Source organism: Cetorhinus maximus, unplaced genomic scaffold (genome assembly GCF_964194155.1).
Source record: "Cetorhinus maximus unplaced genomic scaffold, sCetMax3.hap1.1 HAP1_SCAFFOLD_872, whole genome shotgun sequence".
NCBI lineage: Eukaryota > Metazoa > Chordata > Chondrichthyes > Lamniformes > Cetorhinidae > Cetorhinus > Cetorhinus maximus.
Genome location: NW_027596814.1, coordinates 99,905 through 124,717, shown reverse-complemented (window position 1 = coordinate 124,717; position 24,813 = coordinate 99,905). Strand labels below are relative to the sequence as shown.

The following is a 24,813-nucleotide window of genomic DNA, read 5'->3' as shown; positions in this document are numbered from 1 at the left end:
CCTCTCAAAATTCATTCTAGGGACTTCTCATCCAGGCTACTACTGCCAATCTGATTTTTCCACTTTATATGTCGATTAAAGTCACCATGATTATTGCTGTCCCTTTATCACATGTATACTTTGTCCTACATTGTGGTTACTGTTAGGGGGGTCCTGTCAACCACTCCCACTAGTGACATCTTCCCCCTACTACTCCTCATCTCCCCTCCCCCCCGCAAAACGACTCTGCATCCTGATCTCCTGAACCAATGTCATCCTGGATTAACAGCGCTACCCCTCCACCTTTACCTAGCTTCCTATTCTATTAACAGCGCTACCCCTCCACCTTTACCTAGCTTCCTATTCTATTAACAGCGCTACCCCTCCGCCTTTACCTAGCTTCCTATTGTATTAACAGCGCTACCCCTCCACCTTTACCTAGCTTCCTATTCTATTAACAGCGCTACCCCTCCAACTTTACCTAGCTTCCTATTCTATTAACAGCGCTACCCCTTCACCTTTACCTAGCTTCCTATTCTATTAACAGCGCTACCCCTCCACCTTGACCTAGCTTCCTATTCTATTAACAGCGCTACCCCTCCACCTTGACCTAGCTTCCTATTCTATTAACAGCGCTACCCCTCCACCTTTACCTAGCTTCCTATTGTATTAACAGCGCTACACCTTCACCTTTACTTAGCTTCCTATTCTATTAACAGCGCTACCCCTTCACCTTTACCTAGCTTCCTATTCTATTAACAGCGCTACCCCTCCACCTTGACCTAGCTTCCTATTCTATTAACAGCGCTACCCCTCCACCTTGACCTAGCTTCCTATTCTATTAACAGCGCTACCCCTCCACCTTTACCTAGCTTCCTATTGTATTAACAGCGCTACCCCTCCACCTTTACCTAGCTTCCTATTCTATTAACAGCGCTACCCCTCCAACTTTACCTAGCTTCCTATTCTATTAACAGCGCTACCCCTTCACCTTTACCTAGCTTCCTATTCTATTAACAGCGCTACCCCTCCACCTTGACCTAGCTTCCTATTCTATTAACAGCGCTACCCCTCCACCTTTACCTAGCTTCCTATTCTATTAACAGCGCTACCCCTCCACCTTTACCTAGCTTCCTATTGTATTAACAGCGCTACACTTTCACCTTTACTTAGCTTCCTATTCTATTAACAGCGCTACCCCTTCACCTTTACCTAGCTTCCTATTCTATTAACAGCGCTACCCCTCCACCTTTACCTAGCTTCCTATTCTATTAACAGCGCTACCCCTCCACCTTTACCTAGCTTCCTATTCTATTAACAGCGCTATCCCTCCACCTTTACCTAGCTTCCTATTCTATTAACAGCGCTACCCCTCCACCTTTACCTAGCTTCCTATTGTATTAACAGCGCTACCCCTCCACCTTTACCTAGCTTCCTATTCTATTAACAGCGCTACCCCTCCACCTTTACCTAGCTTCCTATTCTATTAACAGCGCTATCCCTCCACCTTTACCTAGCTTCCTATTCTGTTAACAGCGCTACCCCTCCACCTTTACCTAGCTTCCTATTCTATTAACAGCGCTACCCCTCTACCTTTACCTAGCTTCCTATTGTATTAACAGCGCTACCCCTCCACCTTGACCTAGCTTCCTATTCTATTAACAGCGCTACCCCTCCACCTTTACCTCGCTTCCTATTGTATTAACAGCGCTACCCCTCCACCTTTACCGAGCTTCCTATTCTATTAACAGCGCTACCCCTCCACCTTTACCTAGCTTCCCATTCTTCTTGTCTGCCACATACCCCTCAATATTCAGCACCTAGTCCTTGTCATCCTGCAGCCACGTCTCCGTAATGGCTATCAGATCATATTCATTTACTTTTGTTATGAATGCTACGTGCATTCAGATGCAGAGCCTTTAGTTTTAGTCTTTTTGTTACCTTTGTGACATTTCATCTTGATTCTTGGTGCATTCTTAGGTTTTATCCTCTCTGTCCCCTCCAGCTATTCTCCGACCCTCATTTCCCATGTTACTATTCTCTTACCTTGCCCCCTACTCTTTGACATACCACATCTTTTGATTCCTTGCCCCCACTATTTAGTTTAAAACCCTCTCTCCTTCCCTAGTTGTGAGGTTTGCATGAACACTGGTCCCAGCCCAGTTCAGGTGTAGACCAGTCCCAACGGTACCACCCCCACTTTCCCCAGTACTGGTGCCAGTTCCACAAGAACTGGAACCCACTTCTCCCACACCAGTCTTTGAGCCACGCATTCATCCCTCTCTCTCTCTCTCTCTCTCTCTCTCGAGCCTGTTACACAGGAACAGGAGGAGGCCATTCAGCCCCTCTCGAGCCTGTTACACAGGAACAGGAGGAGGCCATTCAGCCCCTCTCCAGCCTGTTACACAGGAACAGGAGGAGGCCATTCAGCCCCTCTCGAGCCTGTTACACAGGAACAGGAGGAGGCCATTCAGCCCCTCTCAAGCCTATTACACAGGGAGACGCCATTCCGTCCCTCTCGAGATTTGAAATTTAAAAATTGATTCACTATCAACTACTATTTGCAGACGAGAGCTCCAAACATTTATCCCTCCAAGTCTCTCTGAACTTTCACTGTTTCCAACTTTTCACCATTCCGACTGTCCCCTGTTGAATCTTTTCTGATAATCGAGGCGAGCTCGCATAGAGTGAATTGATTCCATCGACCAACTCTCTCTTTTCTTCCAGCTTGTGACCACAGACCTGGGTGAGACCGAGCTGTGCAACATCCCCAATGTCAGGAGGAGTAGGGAGGCTAGGTCAACACCACATCCACTCGAGACAGCTCATTCTGCCAGATTCTACCCTACCCACGTGGACAACAGTGATGGTTCCCCTAGGGAGAGGGCAAATGGAACACCAGGAGCAGAGCAAGAGGCAGGGCAAGAGCCGGGGGAGAGGCCGGGGGCAGAGGGAGAGATGGAGGGGCTGGGGACAGAGGGGGAGGGGGAGAGGGAGAGACTGGGGGTGGAGGAGGAGAGGGAGAGACTGGGGGTGGAGAGGGAGGGGGAGAGGGAGATGCCAGGGGCGGAGGGAGAGAGGGAGAGACCGGAGACGGAGGGAGAGAGGGAGAGGGAGAGGCCGGGGGCCGAGGGAGAGGCCGGGGGCGGAGGGAGAGAGGGAGAGACCGGGGACGGAGGGAGAGAGGGAGAGGCCGGGGGCGGAGGGAGAGAGGGAGAGGCCGGGGGCGGAGGGAGAGAGGGAGAGACCGGGGACGGAGGGAGAGAGGGAGAGACCGGGGACGGAGGGAGAGAGGGAGAGGCAGGGGGCGGAGGGAGAGAGGGAGAGGGAGAGACCGGGGACGGAGGGAGAGAGGGAGAGGAAGAGGCCGGGGGCCGAGGGAGAGAGGGAGAGGGAGAGACCGGGGGCGGAGGGAGAGAGGGAGAGGGAGAGACCGGGGGCGGAGGGAGAGAGGGAGAGGCCGGGGGCGGAGGGAGAGAGGGAGAGGGAGAGGCAGGGGGCGGAGGGAGAGAGGGAGAGGGAGAGGCCGGGGGCGGAGGGAGAGGGAGAGACCGGGTGCGGAGGGAGAGAGGGAGAGGGAGAGGCCGGGGGCAGAGGGAGAGAGAGAGGCCGGGGGCGGAGGGAGAGAGGGAGAGACCGGGGGCGGAGGGAGAGAGGGAGAGGGAGAGGCCGGGGGCGGAGGGAGAGAGACGGAGAGTGGAAGGAGAGAAACCTGGAGTAGACAGAGAGTCAGATAGATGTTTGGAGCAGGAGCCAGGCACAGGAGCTAAGAATCAGTGTCCCTGGGAAGCTGTAGCAGAACCAGGGACCTGGGCTTCACTTGCTGAAGGAGTCCCCAATGCCCTCAACCTGCCCCTGGCTGCACACTCCCTGACAGAGGGCTCTGGGTCAAAGGGAGGGTCAGCAGTGGGGAGAGGGAGAGCAGATGCCCACCTCGCATCATGTCCTGGAAGGAAAACGCAGCGAAGTCCAGGGTCAGTCAGATCCAGATCACCCCCGGCCTGGCGTTGGCCCCCCTCGACACACCCAAAACAAGAACGCCATCATATCAGCCATTCAGCAATCCACGGGGAGGGAGCGCAACACGGGGAAACAATTAAACATTCACAACAACTCGCTCCACCCCAATAACAGAGGCCACTCTTGTCAGTATTTCTGTTCTTAGTCCTGGGACACTAAAAAGCTCATAATAAACAGTGACTCTATACAGTTACACAGTGAGTGATCCTTACCCTGAATAAACAGTGACTCTGTACAGTTACACAGTGAGTGATCCTTACCCTGCTGAATAAACAGTGACTGTGTACAGTTACACAGTGAGTGACCCTTACCCTGAATAAACACTGACTCTGTACAGTTACACAGTGAGTGATCCTTACACTGAATAAACAGTGTCTCTGTACAGTTACACAGTGAGTGATCCTTACCCTGAATAAACAGTGTCTCTGTACAGTTACAGTGAGTGATCCTTACCCTGAATAAACAGTGACTCTTTACAGTTACACAGTGAGTGACCCTTACCCTGAACAAACAGTGACTCTGTACAGTTAAATAGCGAGTGATCCTTACCCTGAATAAACAGTGACTGTGTACAGTTACACAGTGAGTGATCCTCACCCTGAATAAACAGTGACTCTGTACAGTTAAACAGCGAGTGATCCTTACCCTGAATAAACAGTGACTCTGTACAGTTACACAGTGAGTGATCCTTACCCTGCTGAATAAACAGTGACTCTGTACAGTTACACAGTGAGTGACCCTTACCCTGAATAAACAGTGGCTCTGTACAGTTACACAGTGAGTGATCCTTACACTGAATAAGCAGTGTCTCTGTACAGTTACACAGTGAGGGACCCTTACCCTGAATAAACAGTGTCTCTGTACAGTTACACAGTGAGTGATCCTTACCCTGAATAAACAGTGACTCTGTACAGTTACACAGTGAGTGACCATTACCCTGAATAAACAGTGACTCTGTACAGTTACACAGTGAGTGACCCTTACTCTGAACAAACAGTGACTCTGTACAGTTAAACAGCGAGTGATGCTTACCCTGAATAAACAGTGACTCTGTACAGTTACACAGTGAGTGATCCTCACCCTGAATAAACAGTGACTCTGTACAGTTAAACAGGGAGTGATCCTTACCCTGAATAAACAGTGACTCTGTACAGTTACACAGTGAGTGATCCTCACCCTGAATAAACAGTGACTCTGTACAGTTACACAGTGAGTGATCCTTACCCTGAATAAACAGTGTCTCTGTAAAGTTACACAGTGAATGACCCTTACCCTGAATAAACACTGACTCTGTACAGTTACACAGTGAGTGATCCTTACCCTGAATAAACAGTGACTCTGTACAGTTACACAGTGAGTGATACTTACCCTGAATAAACAGTGACTCTGTACAGTTACACAGCGTGTGATCCTTACCCTGAATAAACAGTGACTCTGTACAGTTACACAGTGAGTGACCCTTACCCTGAATAAACAGTGACTCTGTACAGTTACACAGTGAGTGATCCTTACCCTGAATAAACAGTGACTCTGTACAGTTACACAGTGAGTGATCCTCACCCTGAATAAACAGTGACTCTGTACAGTTACACAATGAGTGATCATTACCCTGAATAAACAGTGACACTGTAGAGTTACACAGTGAGTGATCCTTACCCTGAATAAACAGTGTCTCTGTAAAGTTACACAGTGAATGACCCTTACCCTGAATAAACACTGACTCTGTACAGTTACACAGTGAGTGATCCTTACCCTGAATAAACAGTGACTCTGTACAGTTACACAGTGAGTGATACTTACCCTGAATAAACAGTGACTCTGTACAGTTACACAGCGTGTGATCCTTACCCTGAATAAACAGTGACTCTGTACAGTTACAGTCAGTGATCCTCACCCTGAATAAGCAGTGACTCTGTACAGTTACAGTGAGAGATCCTTACCCTGAATAAACAGTGACTCTGTACAGTTACACAGTGAGTGATCCTCACCCTGAATAAACAGTGACTCTGTACAGTTACACAGTGAGTGATCCTCACCCTGAATAAACAGTGACTCTGTACAGTTACACAGTGAGTGACCCTTACCCTGAATAAACAGTGACTCTGAACAGTTACACAGTGAGTGATCCTTACCCTGAATAAACAGTGACTCTGTACAGTTACACAGTGAGTGACCCTTACCCTGAATAAACAGTGACTCTGTACAGTTACACCGTGAGTGATCATTTCCCTGAATAAACAGTGACTCTGTACAGTTACACAGTGAGTGACCCTTACTCTGAACAAACAGTGACACTGTACAGTTAAACAGCGAGTGATGCTTACCCTGAATAAACAGTGACTCTGTACAGTTAAACAGCGAGTGATCCTTACCCTGAATAAACAGTGACTCTGTACAGTTACACAGTGAGTGATCCTTACCCTGAATAAACAGTGACTCTGTACAGTTACACAGTGAGTGATCCTTACCCTGCTGAATAAACAGTGACTCTGTACAGTTACACAGTGAGTGACCCTTACCCTGAATAAACAGTGGCTCTGTACAGTTACACAGTGAGTGATCCTTACACTGAATAAGCAGTGTCTCTGTACAGTTACACAGTGAGGGACCCTTACCCTGAATAAACAGTGTCTCTGTACAGTTACACAGTGAGTGATCCTTACCCTGAATGAACAGTGACTCTGTACAGTTACACAGTGAGTGACCATTACCCTGAATAAACAGTGACTCTGTACAGTTACACAGTGAGTGACCCTTACTCTGAACAAACAGTGACTCTGTACAGTTAAACAGCGAGTGATGCTTACCCTGAATAAACAGTGACTCTGTACAGTTACACAGTGAGTGATCCTCACCCTGAATAAACAGTGACTCTGTACAGTTAAACAGGGAGTGATCCTTACCCTGAATAAACAGTGACTCTGTACAGTTACACAGTGAGTGATCCTCACCCTGAATAAACAGTGACTCTGTACAGTTACACAGTGAGTGATCCTTACCCTGAATAAACAGTGTCTCTGTAAAGTTACACAGTGAATGACCCTTACCCTGAATAAACACTGACTCTGTACAGTTACACAGTGAGTGATCCTTACCCTGAATAAACAGTGACTCTGTACAGTTACACAGTGAGTGATACTTACCCTGAATAAACAGTGACTCTGTACAGTTACACAGCGTGTGATCCTTACCCTGAATAAACAGTGACTCTGTACAGTTACACAGTGAGTGACCCTTACCCTGAATAAGCAGTGACTCTGTACAGTTACAGTGAGAGATCCTTACCCTGAATAAACAGTGACTCTGTACAGTTACACAGTGAGTGATCCTCACCCTGAATAAACAGTGACTCTGTACAGTTACACAGTGAGTGATCCTCACCCTGAATAAACAGTGACTCTGTACAGTTACACAGTGAGTGACCCTTACCCTGAATAAACAGTGACTCTGAACAGTTACACAGTGAGTGATCCTTACCCTGAATAAACAGTGACTCTGTACAGTTACACAGTGAGAGACCCTTACCCTGAATAAACAGTGATTCTGTACAGTTACACAGTGAGTGATCCTTACCCTGAATAAACAGTGACTCTGTACAGTTACACACTGAGTGACCCTTACCCTGAATAAACAGTGACTCTGTACAGTTACACAGTGAGATACCCTTACCCTGAATAAACAGTGACTCTGTACAGTTACACAGTGAGAGACCCTTACCCTGAATAAACAGTGACTCTGTACAGTTACACAGTGAGTGATCCTCACCCTGAATAAACAGTGACTCTGTACAGTTAGACAGTGAGTGACCCTTACCCTGAATAAACAGTGACTCTGTACAGTTACACAGTGAGTGATCCTCACCCTGAATAAACAGTGACTCTCTACAGTTACACAGTGAGTGACCCTTACCCTGAATAAACAGTGACTCTGTACAGTTACACAGTGAGTGATCCTTACCCTGAATAAACAGTGACTCTGTACAGTTACACAGTGAGTGACCCTTACCCTGAATAAACAGTGACTCTGTACAGTTACACAGTGAGTGATCCTTACCCTGAATAAACAGTGACTCTGTACAGTTACACAGTGAGTGATCCTCACCCTGAATAAACAGTGACTCTGTACAGTTACACAATGAGTGATCCTTACCCTGAATAAACAGTGACACTGTACAGTTACACAGTGAGTGATCCTCACCCTGAATAAACAGTGACTCTGTACAGTTACACAGTGAGTGATCCTCACCCTGAATAAACAGTGACTCTGTACAGTTACACAGTGAGTGATCCTCACCCTGAATAAACATTGACTCTGTACAGTTACACAGTGAGTGATCCTCACCCTGAATAAACAGTGACTCTGTACAGTTACACAGTGAGTGATCCTCATCCTGAATAAACAGTGACTCTGTACAGTTACGCACTGAGTGATCCTCACCCTGAATAAACAGTGACTCTGTACAGTTACACACTGAGTGATCCTCATCCTGAATAATCAGTGACTCTGCACAGTTACACAGTGAGTGATCCTCACCCTGAATAAACAGTGACTCTGTACAGTTACACAGTGAGTGATGCTTACCCTGAATAAACAGTGACTCTGTCCAGTTACCCAGTGAGTGATCCTCACCCTGAATAAACAGTGATTCTGTAGTTACACAGTGAGTGATCCTTACCCTGAATAAACAGTGACTCTGTACAGTTACACAGTGAGTGATCCCCACCCTGAATAAACAGTGACTCTGTACAGTTACAAAGTGAGAGACCCTTACCCTGAATAAACAGTGACTCTGTACAGTTACACAGTGAGAGACCCTTACCCTGAATAAACAGTGATTCTGTACAGTTACACAGTGAGTGATCCTTACCCTGAATAAACAGTGACTCTGTACAGTTACACACTGAGTGATCCTTACCCTGAATAAACAGTGACTCTGTCCAGTTACCCAGTGAGTGATCCTCACCCTGAATAAACAGTGATTCTGTAGTTACACAGTGAGTGATCCTTACCCTGAATAAACAGTGACTCTGTACAGTTACACAGTGAGTGATCCCCACCCTGAATAAACAGCGACTCTGTACAGTTACACAGTGAGAGACCCTTACCCTGAATAAACAGTGACTCTGTACAGTTACACAGTGAGAGACCCTTACCCTGAATAAACAGTGATTCTGTACAGTTACACAGTGAGTGATCCTTACCCTGAATAAACAGTGACTCTGTACAGTTACACACTGAGTGACCCTTACCCTGAATAAACAGTGACTCTGTACAGTTACACAGTGAGATACCCTTACCCTGAATAAACAGTGACTCCGTACAGTTACACAGTGAGAGACCCTTACCCTGAATAAACAGTGACTCTGTACAGTTACACAGTGAGTGATCCTCACCCTGAATAAACAGTGACTCTGTACAGTTAGACAGTGAGTGACCCTTACCCTGAATAAACAGTGACTCTGTACAGTTACACAGTGAGTGATCCTCACCCTGAATAAACAGTGACTCTGTACAGTTACACAATGAGTGATCCTTACCCTGAATAAACAGTGACACTGTACAGTTACACAGTGAGTGATCCTCACCCTGAATAAACAGTGACTCTGTACAGTTACACAGTGAGTGATCCTCACCCTGAATAAACAGTGACTCTGTACAGTTACACAGTGAGTGATCCTCACCCTGAATAAACATTGACTCTGTACAGTTACACAGTGAGTGATCCTCACCCTGAATAAACAGTGACTCTGTACAGTTACACAGTGAGTGATCCTCATCCTGAATAAACAGTGACTCTGTACAGTTACGCACTGAGTGATCCTCACCCTGAATAAACAGTGACTCTGTACAATTACACACTGAGTGATCCTCATCCTGAATAAGCAGTGACTCTGCACAGTTACACAGTGAGTGATCCTCACCCTGAATAAACAGTGACTGTGTACAGTTACACAGTGAGTGATGCTTACCCTGAATAAACAGTGACTCTGTCCAGTTACCCAGTGAGTGATCCTCACCCTGAATAAACAGTGATTCTGTAGTTACACAGTGAGTGATCCTTACCCTGAATAAACAGTGACTCTGTACAGTTACACAGTGAGTGATCCCCACCCTGAATAAACAGTGACTCTGTACAGTTACACAGTGAGAGACCCTTACCCTGAATAAACAGTGACTCTGTACAGTTACACAGTGAGAGACCCTTACCCTGAATAAACAGTGATTCTGTACAGTTACACAGTGAGTGATCCTTACCCTGAATAAACAGTGACTCTGTACAGTTACACACTGAGTGACCCTTACCCTGAATAAACAGTGACTCTGTACAGTTACACAGTGAGATACCCTTACCCTGAATAAACAGTGACTCTGTACAGTTACACAGTGAGAGACCCTTACCCTGAATAAACAGTGACTCTGTACAGTTACACAGTGAGTGATCCTCACCCTGAATAAACAGTGACTCTGTACAGTTACACAGTGAGTGATCCTCATCCTGAATAAACAGTGACTCTGTACAGTTACGCACTGAGTGATCCTCACCCTGAATAAACAGTGACTCTGTACAGTTACACACTGAGTGATCCTCATCCTGAATAAGCAGTGACTCTGCACAGTTACACAGTGAGTGATCCTCACCCTGAATAAACAGTGACTCTGTACAGTTACACAGTGAGTGATGCTTACCCTGAATAAACAGTGACTCTGTCCAGTTACCCAGTGAGTGATCCTCACCCTGAATAAACAGTGATTCTGTAGTTACACAGTGAGTGATCCTTACCCTGAATAAACAGTGACTCTGTACAGTTACACAGTGAGTGATCCCCACCCTGAATAAACAGTGACTCTGTACAGTTACACAGTGAGAGACCCTTACCCTGAATAAACAATGACTCTGTACAGTTACACAGTGAGAGACCCTTACCCTGAATAAACAGTGATTCTGTACAGTTACACAGTGAGTGATCCTTACCCTGAATAAACAGTGACTCTGTACAGTTACACACTGAGTGATCCTTACCCTGAATAAACAGTGACTCTGTCCAGTTACCCAGTGAGTGATCCTCACCCTGAATAAACAGTGATTCTGTAGTTACACAGTGAGTGATCCTTACCCTGAATAAACAGTGACTCTGTACAGTTACACAGTGAGTGATCCCCACCCTGAATAAACAGTGACTCTGTACAGTTACACAGTGAGAGACCCTTACCCTGAATAAACAGTGACTCTGTACAGTTACACAGTGAGAGACCCTTACCCTGAATAAACAGTGATTCTGTACAGTTACACGGTGAGTGATCCTTACCCTGAATAAGCAGTGACTCTGTACAGTTACACAGTGAGTGACCCTTACCCTGAATAAACAGTGACTCTGTACAGTTACACAGTGAGTGATCCTTACCCTGAATAAACAGTGACTCTGTACAGTTACACAGTGAGTGATCCTCACCCTGAATAAACAGTGACTCTGTACAGTTACACAATGAGTGATCCTTACCCTGAATAAACAGTGACACTGTACAGTTACACAGTGAGTGATCCTCACCCTGAATAAACAGTGACTCTGTACAGTTACACAGTGAGTGATCCTCACCCTGAATAAACAGTGACTCTGTACAGTTACACAGTGAGTGATCCTCACCCTGAATAAACATTGACTCTGTACAGTTACACAGTGAGTGATCCTCACCCTGAATAAACAGTGACTCTGTACAGTTACACAGTGAGTGATCCTCATCCTGAATAAACAGTGACTCTGTACAGTTACGCACTGAGTGATCCTCACCCTGAATAAACAGTGACTCTGTACAATTACACACTGAGTGATCCTCATCCTGAATAAGCAGTGACTCTGCACAGTTACACAGTGAGTGATCCTCACCCTGAATAAACAGTGACTCTGTACAGTTACACAGTGAGTGATGCTTACCCTGAATAAACAGTGACTCTGTCCAGTTACCCAGTGAGTGATCCTCACCCTGAATAAACAGTGATTCTGTAGTTACACAGTGAGTGATCCTTACCCTGAATAAACAGTGACTCTGTACAGTTACACAGTGAGTGATCCCCACCCTGAATAAACAGTGACTCTGTACAGTTACACAGTGAGAGACCCTTACCCTGAATAAACAGTGACTCTGTACAGTTACACAGTGAGAGACCCTTACCCTGAATAAACAGTGATTCTGTACAGTTACACAGTGAGTGATCCTTACCCTGAATAAACAGTGACTCTGTACAGTTACACACTGAGTGACCCTTACCCTGAATAAACAGTGACTCTGTACAGTTACACAGTGAGATACCCTTACCCTGAATAAACAGTGACTCTGTACAGTTACACAATGAGTGATCCTTACCCTGAATAAACAGTGACACTGTACAGTTACACAGTGAGTGATCCTTACCCTGAATAAACAGTGACTCTGTACAGTTACACAGTGAGTGATCCTTACCCTGAATAAACAGTGACTCTGTACAGTTACACAGTGAGTGATCCTCACCCTGAATAAACAGTGACTCTGTACAGTTACACAATGAGTGATCCTTACCCTGAATAAACAGTGACACTGTACAGTTACACAGTGAGTGATCCTCACCCTGAATAAACAGTGACTCTGTACAGTTACACAGTGAGTGATCCTCACCCTGAATAAACAGTGACTCTGTACAGTTACACAGTGAGTGATCCTCACCCTGAATAAACATTGACTCTGTACAGTTACACAGTGAGTGATCCTCACCCTGAATAAACAGTGACTCTGTACAGTTACACAGTGAGTGATCCTCATCCTGAATAAACAGTGACTCTGTACAGTTACGCACTGAGTGATCCTCACCCTGAATAAACAGTGACTCTGTACAATTACACACTGAGTGATCCTCATCCTGAATAAGCAGTGACTCTGCACAGTTACACAGTGAGTGATCCTCACCCTGAATAAACAGTGACTCTGTACAGTTACACAGTGAGTGATGCTTACCCTGAATAAACAGTGACTCTGTCCAGTTACCCAGTGAGTGATCCTCACCCTGAATAAACAGTGATTCTGTAGTTACACAGTGAGTGATCCTTACCCTGAATAAACAGTGACTCTGTACAGTTACACAGTGAGTGATCCCCACCCTGAATAAACAGTGACTCTGTACAGTTACACAGTGAGAGACCCTTACCCTGAATAAACAGTGACTCTGTACAGTTACACAGTGAGAGACCCTTACCCTGAATAAACAGTGACTCTGTACAGTTGCACAGTGAGTGACCCTTACCCTGAATAAACAGTGATTCTGTACAGTTACACAGTGAGTGATCCTCACCCTGAATAAACAGTGACTCTGTACAGTTACACAGTGAGTGACCCTTACCCTGAATAAACAGTGACTCTGTACAGTTACACAGTGAGTGACCCTTACCCTGAATAAACAGTGACTCTGTACAGTTACACAGTGAGTGATCCTCACCCTGAATAAACAGTGACTCTGTACAGTTACACAGTGAGTGACCCTTACCCTGAATAAACAGTGACTCTGTACAGTTACACAGTGAGTGATCCTTACCCTGAATAAACAGTGACTCTGTACAGTTACACAGTGAGTGACCCTTACCCTGAATAAACAGTGACTCTGTACAGTTACACAGTGAGTGACCCTTACCCTGAATAAACAGTGACTCTGTACAGTTACACAGTGAGTGATCCTCACCCTGAATAAACAGTGACTCTGTACAGTTACACAGTGAGTGACCCTTACCCTGAATAAACAGTGACTCTGTACAGTTACACAGTGAGTGATCCTTACCCTGAATAAACAGTGACTCTGTACAGTTACACAGTGAGTGATCCTCACCCTGAATAAACAGTGACTCTGTACAGTTACACAGTGAGTGATCCTCACCCTGAATAAACAGTGACTCTGTACAGTTACACACTGAGTGATCCTCACCCTGAATAAACAGTGACTCTGTACAGTTACACAGTGAGTGATCCTTACCCTGAATAAACAGTGACTCTGTACAGTTACACAGTGAGTGATCCTTACCCTGAATAAACAGTGACTCTGTACAGTTACACAGTGAGTGATCCTCACACTGAATAAACAGTGACTCTGTACAGTTAAACAGCGAGTGATCCTTACCCTGAATAAACAGTGACTCTGTACAGTTACACAGTGAGTGACCCTTACCCTGAATGAACAGTGACTCTGTACAGTTACACACTGAGTGATCCTTACCCTGAATAAACAGTGACTCTGTACAGTTACACAGTGAGTGACCCTTACCCTGAATAAACAGTGACTCTGTACAGTTACACAGTGCGTGATCCTTACCCTGAATAAACAGTGACTCTGTACAGTTACACAGTGAGTGACCCTTACCCTGAATAAACAGTGACTCTGTACAGTTACACCGTGAGTGATCATTTCCCTGAATAAACAGTGACTCTGTACAGTTACACAGTGAGTGATCTTTACCCGGAATAAACAGTGACTCTGTACAGTTACACAGTGAGAGATCCTTACCCTGAATAAACAGTGACTCTGTACAGTTGCACAGTGAGTGACCCTTACCCTGAATAAACAGTGACTCTGTACAGTTACACAGTGAGTGACCCTTACCCTGAATAAACAGTGACTCTGTACAGTTACACAGTGAGTGACCCTTACCCTGAATAAACAGTGACTCTGTACAGTTACACAGTGAGTGATCCTCACCCTGAATAAACAGTGACTCTGTACAGTTACACAGTGAGTGACCCTTACCCTGAATAAACAGTGACTCTGTACAGTTACACAGTGAGTGATCCTTACCCTGAATAAACAGTGACTCTGTACAGTTACACAGTGAGTGATCCTCACCCTGAATAAACAGTGACTCTGTACAGTTACACAGTGAGTGATCCTCACCCTGAATAAACAGTGACTCTGTACAGTTACACACTGAGTGATCCTCACCCTGAATAAACAGTGACTCTGTACAGTTACACAGTGAGTGATCCTTACCCTGAATAAACAGTGACTCTGTACAGTTACACAGTGAGTGATCCTTACCCTGAATAAACAGTGACTCTGTACAGTTACACAGTGAGTGATCCTCACACTGAATAAACAGTGACTCTGTACAGTTAAACAGCGAGTGATCCTTACCCTGAATAAACAGTGACTCTGTACAGTTACACAGTGAGTGATCCTTAGCCTGAATAAACAGTGACTCTGTACAGTTACACAGTGAGTGATCCTTACCCTGCTGAATAAACAGTGACTCTGTACAGTTACACAGTGAGTGACCCTTACCCTGAATAAACAGTGGCTCTGTACAGTTACACAGTGAGTGATCCTTACACTGAATAAGTAGTGTCTCTGTACAGTTACACAGTGAGGGACCCTTACCCTGAATAAACAGTGACTCTGTACAGTTACACAGTGAGAGACCCTTACCCTGAATAAACAGTGACTCTGTACAGTTACACAATGAGTGATCCTTACCCTGAATAAACAGTGACACTGTACAGTTACACAGTGAGTGATCCTCACCCTGAATAAACAGTGACTCTGTACAGTTACACAGTGAGTGATCCTCACCCTGAATAAACAGTGACTCTGTACAGTTACACAGTGAGTGATCCTCACCCTGAATAAACATTGACTCTGTACAGTTACACAGTGAGTGATCCTCACCCTGAATAAACAGTGACTCTGTACAGTTACACAGTGAGTGATACTCATCCTGAATAAACAGTGACTCTGTACAGTTACACACTGAGTGATCCTCACCCTGAATAAACAGTGACTCTGTACAGTTACACAGTGAGTGATCCTCATCCTGAATAAACAGTGACTCTGCACAGTTACACAGTGAGGGATCCTCACCCTGAATAAACACTGACTCTGTACAGTCACACAGTGATTGATCCTCACCCTGAATAAACAGTGACACTGTACAGTTACACAGTGAGTGATCCTCACCCTGAATAAACAGTGATCCTTACCCTGAATAAACAGTGACTCTGTACAGTTACACAGTGAGTGATCCTCACCCTGAATAAACAGTGACTCTGTACAGTTACACAGTGAGTGACCCTTACCCTGAATAAACAGTGACTCTGTACAGTTACACCGTGAGTGATCATTTCCCTGAATAAACAGTGACTCTGTACAGTTACACAGTGAGTGATCTTTACCCGGAATAAACAGTGACTCTGTACAGTTACACAGTGAGAGATCCTTACCCTGAATAAACAGTGACTCTGTACAGTTGCACAGTGAGTGACCCTTACCCTGAATAAACAGTGACTCTGTACAGTTACACAGTGAGTGACCCTTACCCTGAATAAACAGTGACTCTGTACAGTTACACAGTGAGTGACCCTTACCCTGAATAAACAGTGACTCTGTACAGTTACACAGTGAGTGATCCTCACCCTGAATAAACAGTGACTCTGTACAGTTACACACTGAGTGATCCTCACCCTGAATAAACAGTGACTCTGTACAGTTACACAGTGAGTGATCCTTACCCTGAATAAACAGTGACTCTGTACAGTTACACAGTGAGTGATCCTTACCCTGAATAAACAGTGACTCTGTACAGTTACACAGTGAGTGATCCTCACACTGAATAAACAGTGACTCTGTACAGTTAAACAGCGAGTGATCCTTACCCTGAATAAACAGTGACTCTGTACAGTTACACAGTGAGTGATCCTTAGCCTGAATAAACAGTGACTCTGTACAGTTACACAGTGAGTGATCCTTACCCTGCTGAATAAACAGTGACTCTGTACAGTTACACAGTGAGTGACCCTTACCCTGAATAAACAGTGGCTCTGTACAGTTACACAGTGAGTGATCCTTACACTGAATAAGTAGTGTCTCTGTACAGTTACACAGTGAGGGACCCTTACCCTGAATAAACAGTGACTCTGTACAGTTACACAGTGAGAGACCCTTACCCTGAATAAACAGTGACTCTGTACAGTTACACAATGAGTGATCCTTACCCTGAATAAACAGTGACACTGTACAGTTACACAGTGAGTGATCCTCACCCTGAATAAACAGTGACTCTGTACAGTTACACAGTGAGTGATCCTCACCCTGAATAAACAGTGACTCTGTACAGTTACACAGTGAGTGATCCTCACCCTGAATAAACATTGACTCTGTACAGTTACACAGTGAGTGATCCTCACCCTGAATAAACAGTGACTCTGTACAGTTACACAGTGAGTGATACTCATCCTGAATAAACAGTGACTCTGTACAGTTACACACTGAGTGATCCTCACCCTGAATAAACAGTGACTCTGTACAGTTACACAGTGAGTGATCCTCATCCTGAATAAACAGTGACTCTGCACAGTTACACAGTGAGGGATCCTCACCCTGAATAAACACTGACTCTGTACAGTCACACAGTGATTGATCCTCACCCTGAATAAACAGTGACACTGTACAGTTACACAGTGAGAGACCCTTACCCTGAATAAACAGTGACTCTGTACAGTTACACAGTGAGTGATCCTCACCCTGAATAAACAGTGATCCTTACCCTGAATAAACAGTGACTCTGTACAGTTACACAGTGAGTGATCCTCACCCTGAATAAACAGTGACTCTGTACAGTTACACAGTGAGAGACCCTTACCCTGAATAAACAGTGACTCTGTACAGTTACACAGTGAGAGACCCTTACCCTGAATAAACAGTGATTCTGTACAGTTACACAGTGAGTGATCCTCACCCTGAATAAACAGTGACTCTGTACAGTTACACACTGAGTGACCCTTACCCTGAATAAACAGTGACTCTGTACAGTTGCACAGTGAGTGACCCTTACCCTGAATAAACAGTGACTCTGTACAGTTACACAGTGAGTGACCCTTACCCTGAATAAACAGTGACTCTGTACAGTTACACAGTGAGTGACCCTTACCCTGAATAAACAGTGACTCTGTACAGTTACACAGTGAGTGATCCTCACCCTGAATAAACAGTGACTCTGTACAGTTACACAGTGAGTGACCCTTACCCTGAATAAACAGTGACTCTGTACAGTTACACAGTGAGTGATCCTTACCCTGAATAAACAGTGACTCTGTACAGTTACACAGTGAGTGATCCTCACCCTGAATAAACAGTGACTCTGTACAGTTACACAGTGAGTGATCCTCACCCTGAATAAACAGTGACTCTGTACAGTTACACACTGAGTGATCCTCACCCTGAATAAACAGTGACTCTGTACAGTTACACAGTGAGTGATCCTTACCCTGAATAAACAGTGACTCTGTACAGTTACACAGTGAGTGATCCTTACCCTGAATAAACAGTGACTCTGTACAGTTACACAGTGAGTGATCCTCACACTGAATAAACAGTGACTCTGTACAGTTAAACAGCGAGTGATCCTTACCCTGAATAAACAGTGACTCTGTACAGTTACACAGTGAGTGATCCTTAGCCTGAATAAACAGTGACTCTGTACAGTTACACAGTGAGTGATCCTTACCCTGCTGAATAAACAGTGACTCTGTACAGTTACACAGTGAGTGACCCTTACCCTGAATAAACAGTGGCTCTGTACAGTTACACAGTGAGTGATCCTTACACTGAATAAGTAGTGTCTCTGTACAGTTACACAGTGAGGGACCCTTACCCTGAATAAACAGTGACTCTGTACAGTTACACAGTGAGAGACCCTTACCCTGAATAAACAGTGACTCTGTACAGTTACACAATGAGTGATCCTTACCCTGAATAAACAGTGACACTGTACAGTTACACAGTGAGTGATCCTCACCCTGAATAAACAGTGACTCTGTACAGTTACACAGTGAGTGATCCTCACCCTGAATAAACAGTGACTCTGTACAGTTACACAGTGAGTGATCCTCACCCTGAATAAACATTGACTCTGTACAGTTACACAGTGAGTGATCCTCACCCTGAATAAACAGTGACTCTGTACAGTTACACAGTGAGTGATACTCATCCTGAATAAACAGTGACTCTGTACAGTTACACACTGAGTGATCCTCACCCTGAATAAACAGTGACTCTGTACAGTTACACAGTGAGTGATCCTCATCCTGAATAAACAGTGACTCTGCACAGTTACACAGTGAGGGATCCTCACCCTGAATAAACACTGACTCTGTACAGTCACACAGTGATTGATCCTCACCCTGAATAAACAGTGACACTGTACAGTTACACAGTGAGTGATCCTCACCCTGAATAAACAGTGACTCTGTACAGTTACACAGTGAGTGATCCTCACCCTGAATAAACAGTGATCCTTACCCTGAATAAACAGTGACTCTGTACAGTTACACAGTGAGTGATCCTCACCCTGAATAAACAGTGACTCTGTACAGTTACACAGTGAGAGACCCTTACCCTGAATAAACAGTGACTCTGTACAGTTACACAGTGAGAGACCCTTACCCTGAATAAACAGTGATTCTGTACAGTTACACAGTGAGTGATCCTCACCCTGAATAAACAGTGACTCTGTACAGTTACACACTGAGTGACCCTTACCCTGAATAAACAGTGACTCTGTACAGTTACACAGTGAGATACCCTTACCCTGAATAAACAGTGACTCTGTACAGTTACACAGTGAGAGACCCTTACCCTGAATAAACAGTGACTCTGTACAGTTACACAGTGAGTGATCGTCACCCTGAATAAACAGTGACTCTGTACAGTTACACAGTGAGTGACCCTTACCCTGAATGAACAGTGACTCTGTACAGTTACCCAGTGAGTGATCCTTACCCTGAATAAACAGTGACTCTGTACAGTTACACAGTGAGTGACCCTTACCCTGAATGAACAGTGACTCTGTACAGTTACACAATGAGTGATCCTTACCCTGAATAAACAGTGACTCTGTACAGTTACACAGTGAGTGACCCTTACCCTGAATAAACAGTGACTCTGTACAGTTACACAGTGCGTGATCCTTACCCTGAATAAACAGTGACTCTGTACAGTTACACAGTGAGTGACCCTTACCCTGAATAAACAGTGACTCTGTACAGTTACACCGTGAGTGATCATTTCCCTGAATAAACAGTGACTCTGTACAGTTACACAGTGAGTGATCTTTACCCGGAATAAACAGTGACTCTGTACAGTTACACAGTGAGAGATCCTTACCCTGAATAAACAGTGACTCTGTACAGTTGCACAGTGAGTGACCCTTACCCTGAATAAACAGTGATTCTGTACAGTTACACAGTGAGTGATCCTCACCCTGAATAAACAGTGACTCTGTACAGTTACACAGTGAGTGACCCTTACCCTGAATAAACAGTGACTCTGTACAGTTACACAGTGAGTGACCCTTACCCTGAATAAACAGTGACTCTGTACAGTTACACAGTGAGTGATCCTCACCCTGAATAAACAGTGACTCTGTACAGTTACACAGTGAGTGACCCTTACCCTGAATAAACAGTGACTCTGTACAGTTACACAGTGAGTGATCCTTACCCTGAATAAACAGTGACTCTGTACAGTTACACAGTGAGTGACCCTTACCCTGAATAAACAGTGACTCTGTACAGTTACACAGTGAGTGACCCTTACCCTGAATAAACAGTGACTCTGTACAGTTACACAGTGAGTGATCCTCACCCTGAATAAACAGTGACTCTGTACAGTTACACAGTGAGTGACCCTTACCCTGAATAAACAGTGACTCTGTACAGTTACACAGTGAGTGATCCTTACCCTGAATAAACAGTGACTCTGTACAGTTACACAGTGAGTGATCCTCACCCTGAATAAACAGTGACTCTGTACAGTTACACAGTGAGTGATCCTCACCCTGAATAAACAGTGACTCTGTACAGTTACACACTGAGTGATCCTCACCCTGAATAAACAGTGACTCTGTACAGTTACACAGTGAGTGATCCTTACCCTGAATAAACAGTGACTCTGTACAGTTACACAGTGAGTGATCCTTACCCTGAATAAACAGTGACTCTGTACAGTTACACAGTGAGTGATCCTCACACTGAATAAACAGTGACTCTGTACAGTTAAACAGCGAGTGATCCTTACCCTGAATAAACAGTGACTCTGTACAGTTACACAGTGAGTGACCCAAACCCTGAATGAACAGTGACTCTGTACAGTTACACACTGAGTGATCCTTACCCTGAATAAACAGTGACTCTGTACAGTTACACAGTGAGTGACCCTTACCCTGAATAAACAGTGACTCTGTACAGTTACACAGTGCGTGATCCTTACCCTGAATAAACAGTGACTCTGTACAGTTACACAGTGAGTGACCCTTACCCTGAATAAACAGTGACTCTGTACAGTTACACCGTGAGTGATCATTTCCCTGAATAAACAGTGACTCTGTACAGTTACACAGTGAGTGATCTTTACCCGGAATAAACAGTGACTCTGTACAGTTACACAGTGAGAGATCCTTACCCTGAATAAACAGTGACTCTGTACAGTTGCACAGTGAGTGACCCTTACCCTGAATAAACAGTGACTCTGTACAGTTACACAGTGAGTGACCCTTACCCTGAATAAACAGTGACTCTGTACAGTTACACAGTGAGTGACCCTTACCCTGAATAAACAGTGACTCTGTACAGTTACACAGTGAGTGATCCTCACCCTGAATAAACAGTGACTCTGTACAGTTACACAGTGAGTGACCCTTACCCTGAATAAACAGTGACTCTGTACAGTTACACAGTGAGTGATCCTTACCCTGAATAAACAGTGACTCTGTACAGTTACACAGTGAGTGATCCTCACCCTGAATAAACAGTGACTCTGTACAGTTACACAGTGAGTGATCCTCACCCTGAATAAACAGTGACTCTGTACAGTTACACACTGAGTGATCCTCACCCTGAATAAACAGTGACTCTGTACAGTTACACAGTGAGTGATCCTCACCCTGAATAAACAGTGACTCTGTACAGTTACACAGTGAGTGATCCTTACCCTGAATAAACAGTGACTCTGTACAGTTACACAGTGAGTGATCCTCACACTGAATAAACAGTGACTCTGTACAGTTAAACAGCGAGTGATCCTTACCCTGAATAAACAGTGACTCTGTACAGTTACACAGTGAGTGATCCTTACCCTGCTGAATAAACAGTGACTCTGTACAGTTACACAGTGAGTGACCCTTACCCTGAATAAACAGTGGCTCTGTACAGTTACACAGTGAGTGATCCTTACACTGAATAAGCAGTGTCTCTGTACAGTTACACAGTGAGGGACCCTTACCCTGAATAAACAGTGACTCTGTACAGTTACACAGTGAGAGACCCTTACCCTGAATAAACAGTGACTCTGTACAGTTACACAATGAGTGATCCTTACCCTGAATAAACAGTGACACTGTACAGTTACACAGTGAGTGATCCTCACCCTGAATAAACAGTGACTCTGTACAGTTACACAGTGAGTGATCCTCACCCTGAATAAACAGTGACTCTGTACAGTTACACAGTGAGTGATCCTCACCCTGAATAAACATTGACTCTGTACAGTTACACAGTGAGTGATCCTCACCCTGAATAAACAGTGACTCTGTACAGTTACACAGTGAGTGATCCTCATCCTGAATAAACAGTGACTCTGTACAGTTACGCACTGAGTGATCCTCACCCTGAATAAACAGTGACTCTGTACAGTTACACACTGAGTGATCCTCATCCTGAATAAGCAGTGACTCTGCACAGTTACACAGTGAGTGATCCTCACCCTGAATAAACAGTGACTCTGTACAGTTACACAGTGAGTGATCCTTACCCTGAATAAACAGTGACTCTGTCCAGTTACACAGTGAGTGATCCTCACCCTGAATAAACAGTGATTCTGTGGTTACACAGTGAGTAATCCTTACCCTGAATAAACAGTGACTCTGTACAGTTACACAGTGAGTGATCCCCACCCTGAACAAAGAGTGACTCTGTACAGTTACACAGTGAGAGACCCTTACCCTGAATAAACAGTGACTCGGTACAGTTACACAGTGAGAGACCCTTACCCTGAATAAACAGTGATTCTGTACAGTTACACAGTGAGTGATCCTTACCCTGAATAAACAGTGACTCTGTACAGTTACACACTGAGTGACCCTTACCCTGAATAAACAGTGACTCTGTACAGTTACACAGTGAGATACCCTTACCCTGAATAAACATTGACTCTGTACAGTTACACAGTGAGAGACCCTTACCCTGAATAAACAGTGACTCTGTACAGTTACACAGTGAGTGATCCTCACCCTGAATAAACAGTGACTCTGTACAGATAGACAGTGAGTGACCCTTACCCTGAATAAACAGTGACTCTGTACAGTAACACAGTGAGTGATCCTCACCCTGAATAAACAGTGACTCTGTACAGTTACACAGTGAGTGATCCTTACCCTGAATAAACAGTGACTCTGTACAGTTACACAGTGAGTGACCCTTACCCTGAATAAACAGTGACTCTGTACAGATACACAGTGAGTGATCCTTACCCTGAATAAACAGTGACTCTGTACAGTTACACAGTGAGTGACCCTTACCCTGAATAAACAGTGACTCTGTACAGTTACACAGTGAGTGATCCTTACCCTGAATAAACAGTGACTCTGTACAGTTACACAGTGAGTGACCCTTACCCTGAATAAACAGTGACTCTGTACAGTTACACAGTGAGTGATCCTTACCCTGAATAAACAGTGACTCTGTACAGTTACACAGTGAGTGACCCTTACCCTGAATAAACAGTGACTCTGTACAGTTACACCGTGAGTGATCATTTCCCTGAATAAACAGTGACTCTGTACAGTTACACAGTGAGTGACCCTTACCCGGAATAAACAGTGACTCTGTACAGCTACACAGTGAGTGATCCTTACCCTGAATAAACAGTGACTCTGTACAGTTACACAGTGAGTGACCCTTACCCTGAATAAACAGTGTCTCTGTACAGTTACACAGTGAGTGATCCTTGCCCCGAATAAACAGTGACTCTGTACAGTTACACAGTGAGTGACCCTTACCCTGAATAAACAGTGACTCGGTACAGTTACACAGTGAGTGACCCTTACCCTGAATAAACAGTGACTCTGTACAGTTACACAGTGAGTGATCCTCACCCTGAATAAACAGTGACTCTGTACAATTACACAGTGAGTGACCCTTACCCTGAATAAACAGTGACTCTGTACAGTTACACAGTGAGTGAGCCTTACCCTGAATAAACAGTGACTCTCTACAGTTACACAGTGAGTGATCCTCACCCTGAATAAACAGTGACTCTGTACAGTTACACAGTGAGTGATCCTCACCCTGAATAAACAGTGACTCTGTACAGTTACACAGTGAGTGATCCTCACCCTGAATAAACAGTGACTCTGTACAGTTACACAGTGAGTGATCCTTACCCTGAATAAACAGTGACTCTGTACAGTTACACAGTGAGTGATACTCATCCTGAATAAACAGTGACTCTGTACAGTTACACACTGAGTGATCCTCACCCTGAATAAACAGTGACTCTGTACAGTTACACAGTGAGTGATCCTCATCCTGAATAAACAGTGACTCTGCACAGTTACACAGTGAGGGATCCTCACCCTGAATAAACAGTGACTCTGTACAGTTACACAGTGAGTGATACTCATCCTGAATAAACAGTGACTCTGTACAGTTACACACTGAGTGATCCTCACCCTGAATAAACAGTGACTCTGCACAGTTACACAGTGAGTGATCCTCACCCTGAGTAAACAGTGACTCTGTACAGTTACACAGTGAGTG

At 44.7% G+C, this 24,813-nt stretch overlaps 1 protein-coding gene across 1 annotated transcript in view; it reads left to right on the top strand.

The window, feature by feature from the left end:
• Positions 1-24,813, top strand: part of LOC144674969 (uncharacterized) — a 100,084-nt gene that overhangs the window by 25,261 nt on the left and 50,010 nt on the right. Inside the window, exon 8 of the mRNA XM_078536059.1 lies at positions 2,707-2,900. Coding sequence (XP_078392185.1) covers positions 2,707-2,900 — 194 coding nt within the window. The remainder of the gene's footprint in view (positions 1-2,706; positions 2,901-24,813) is intronic.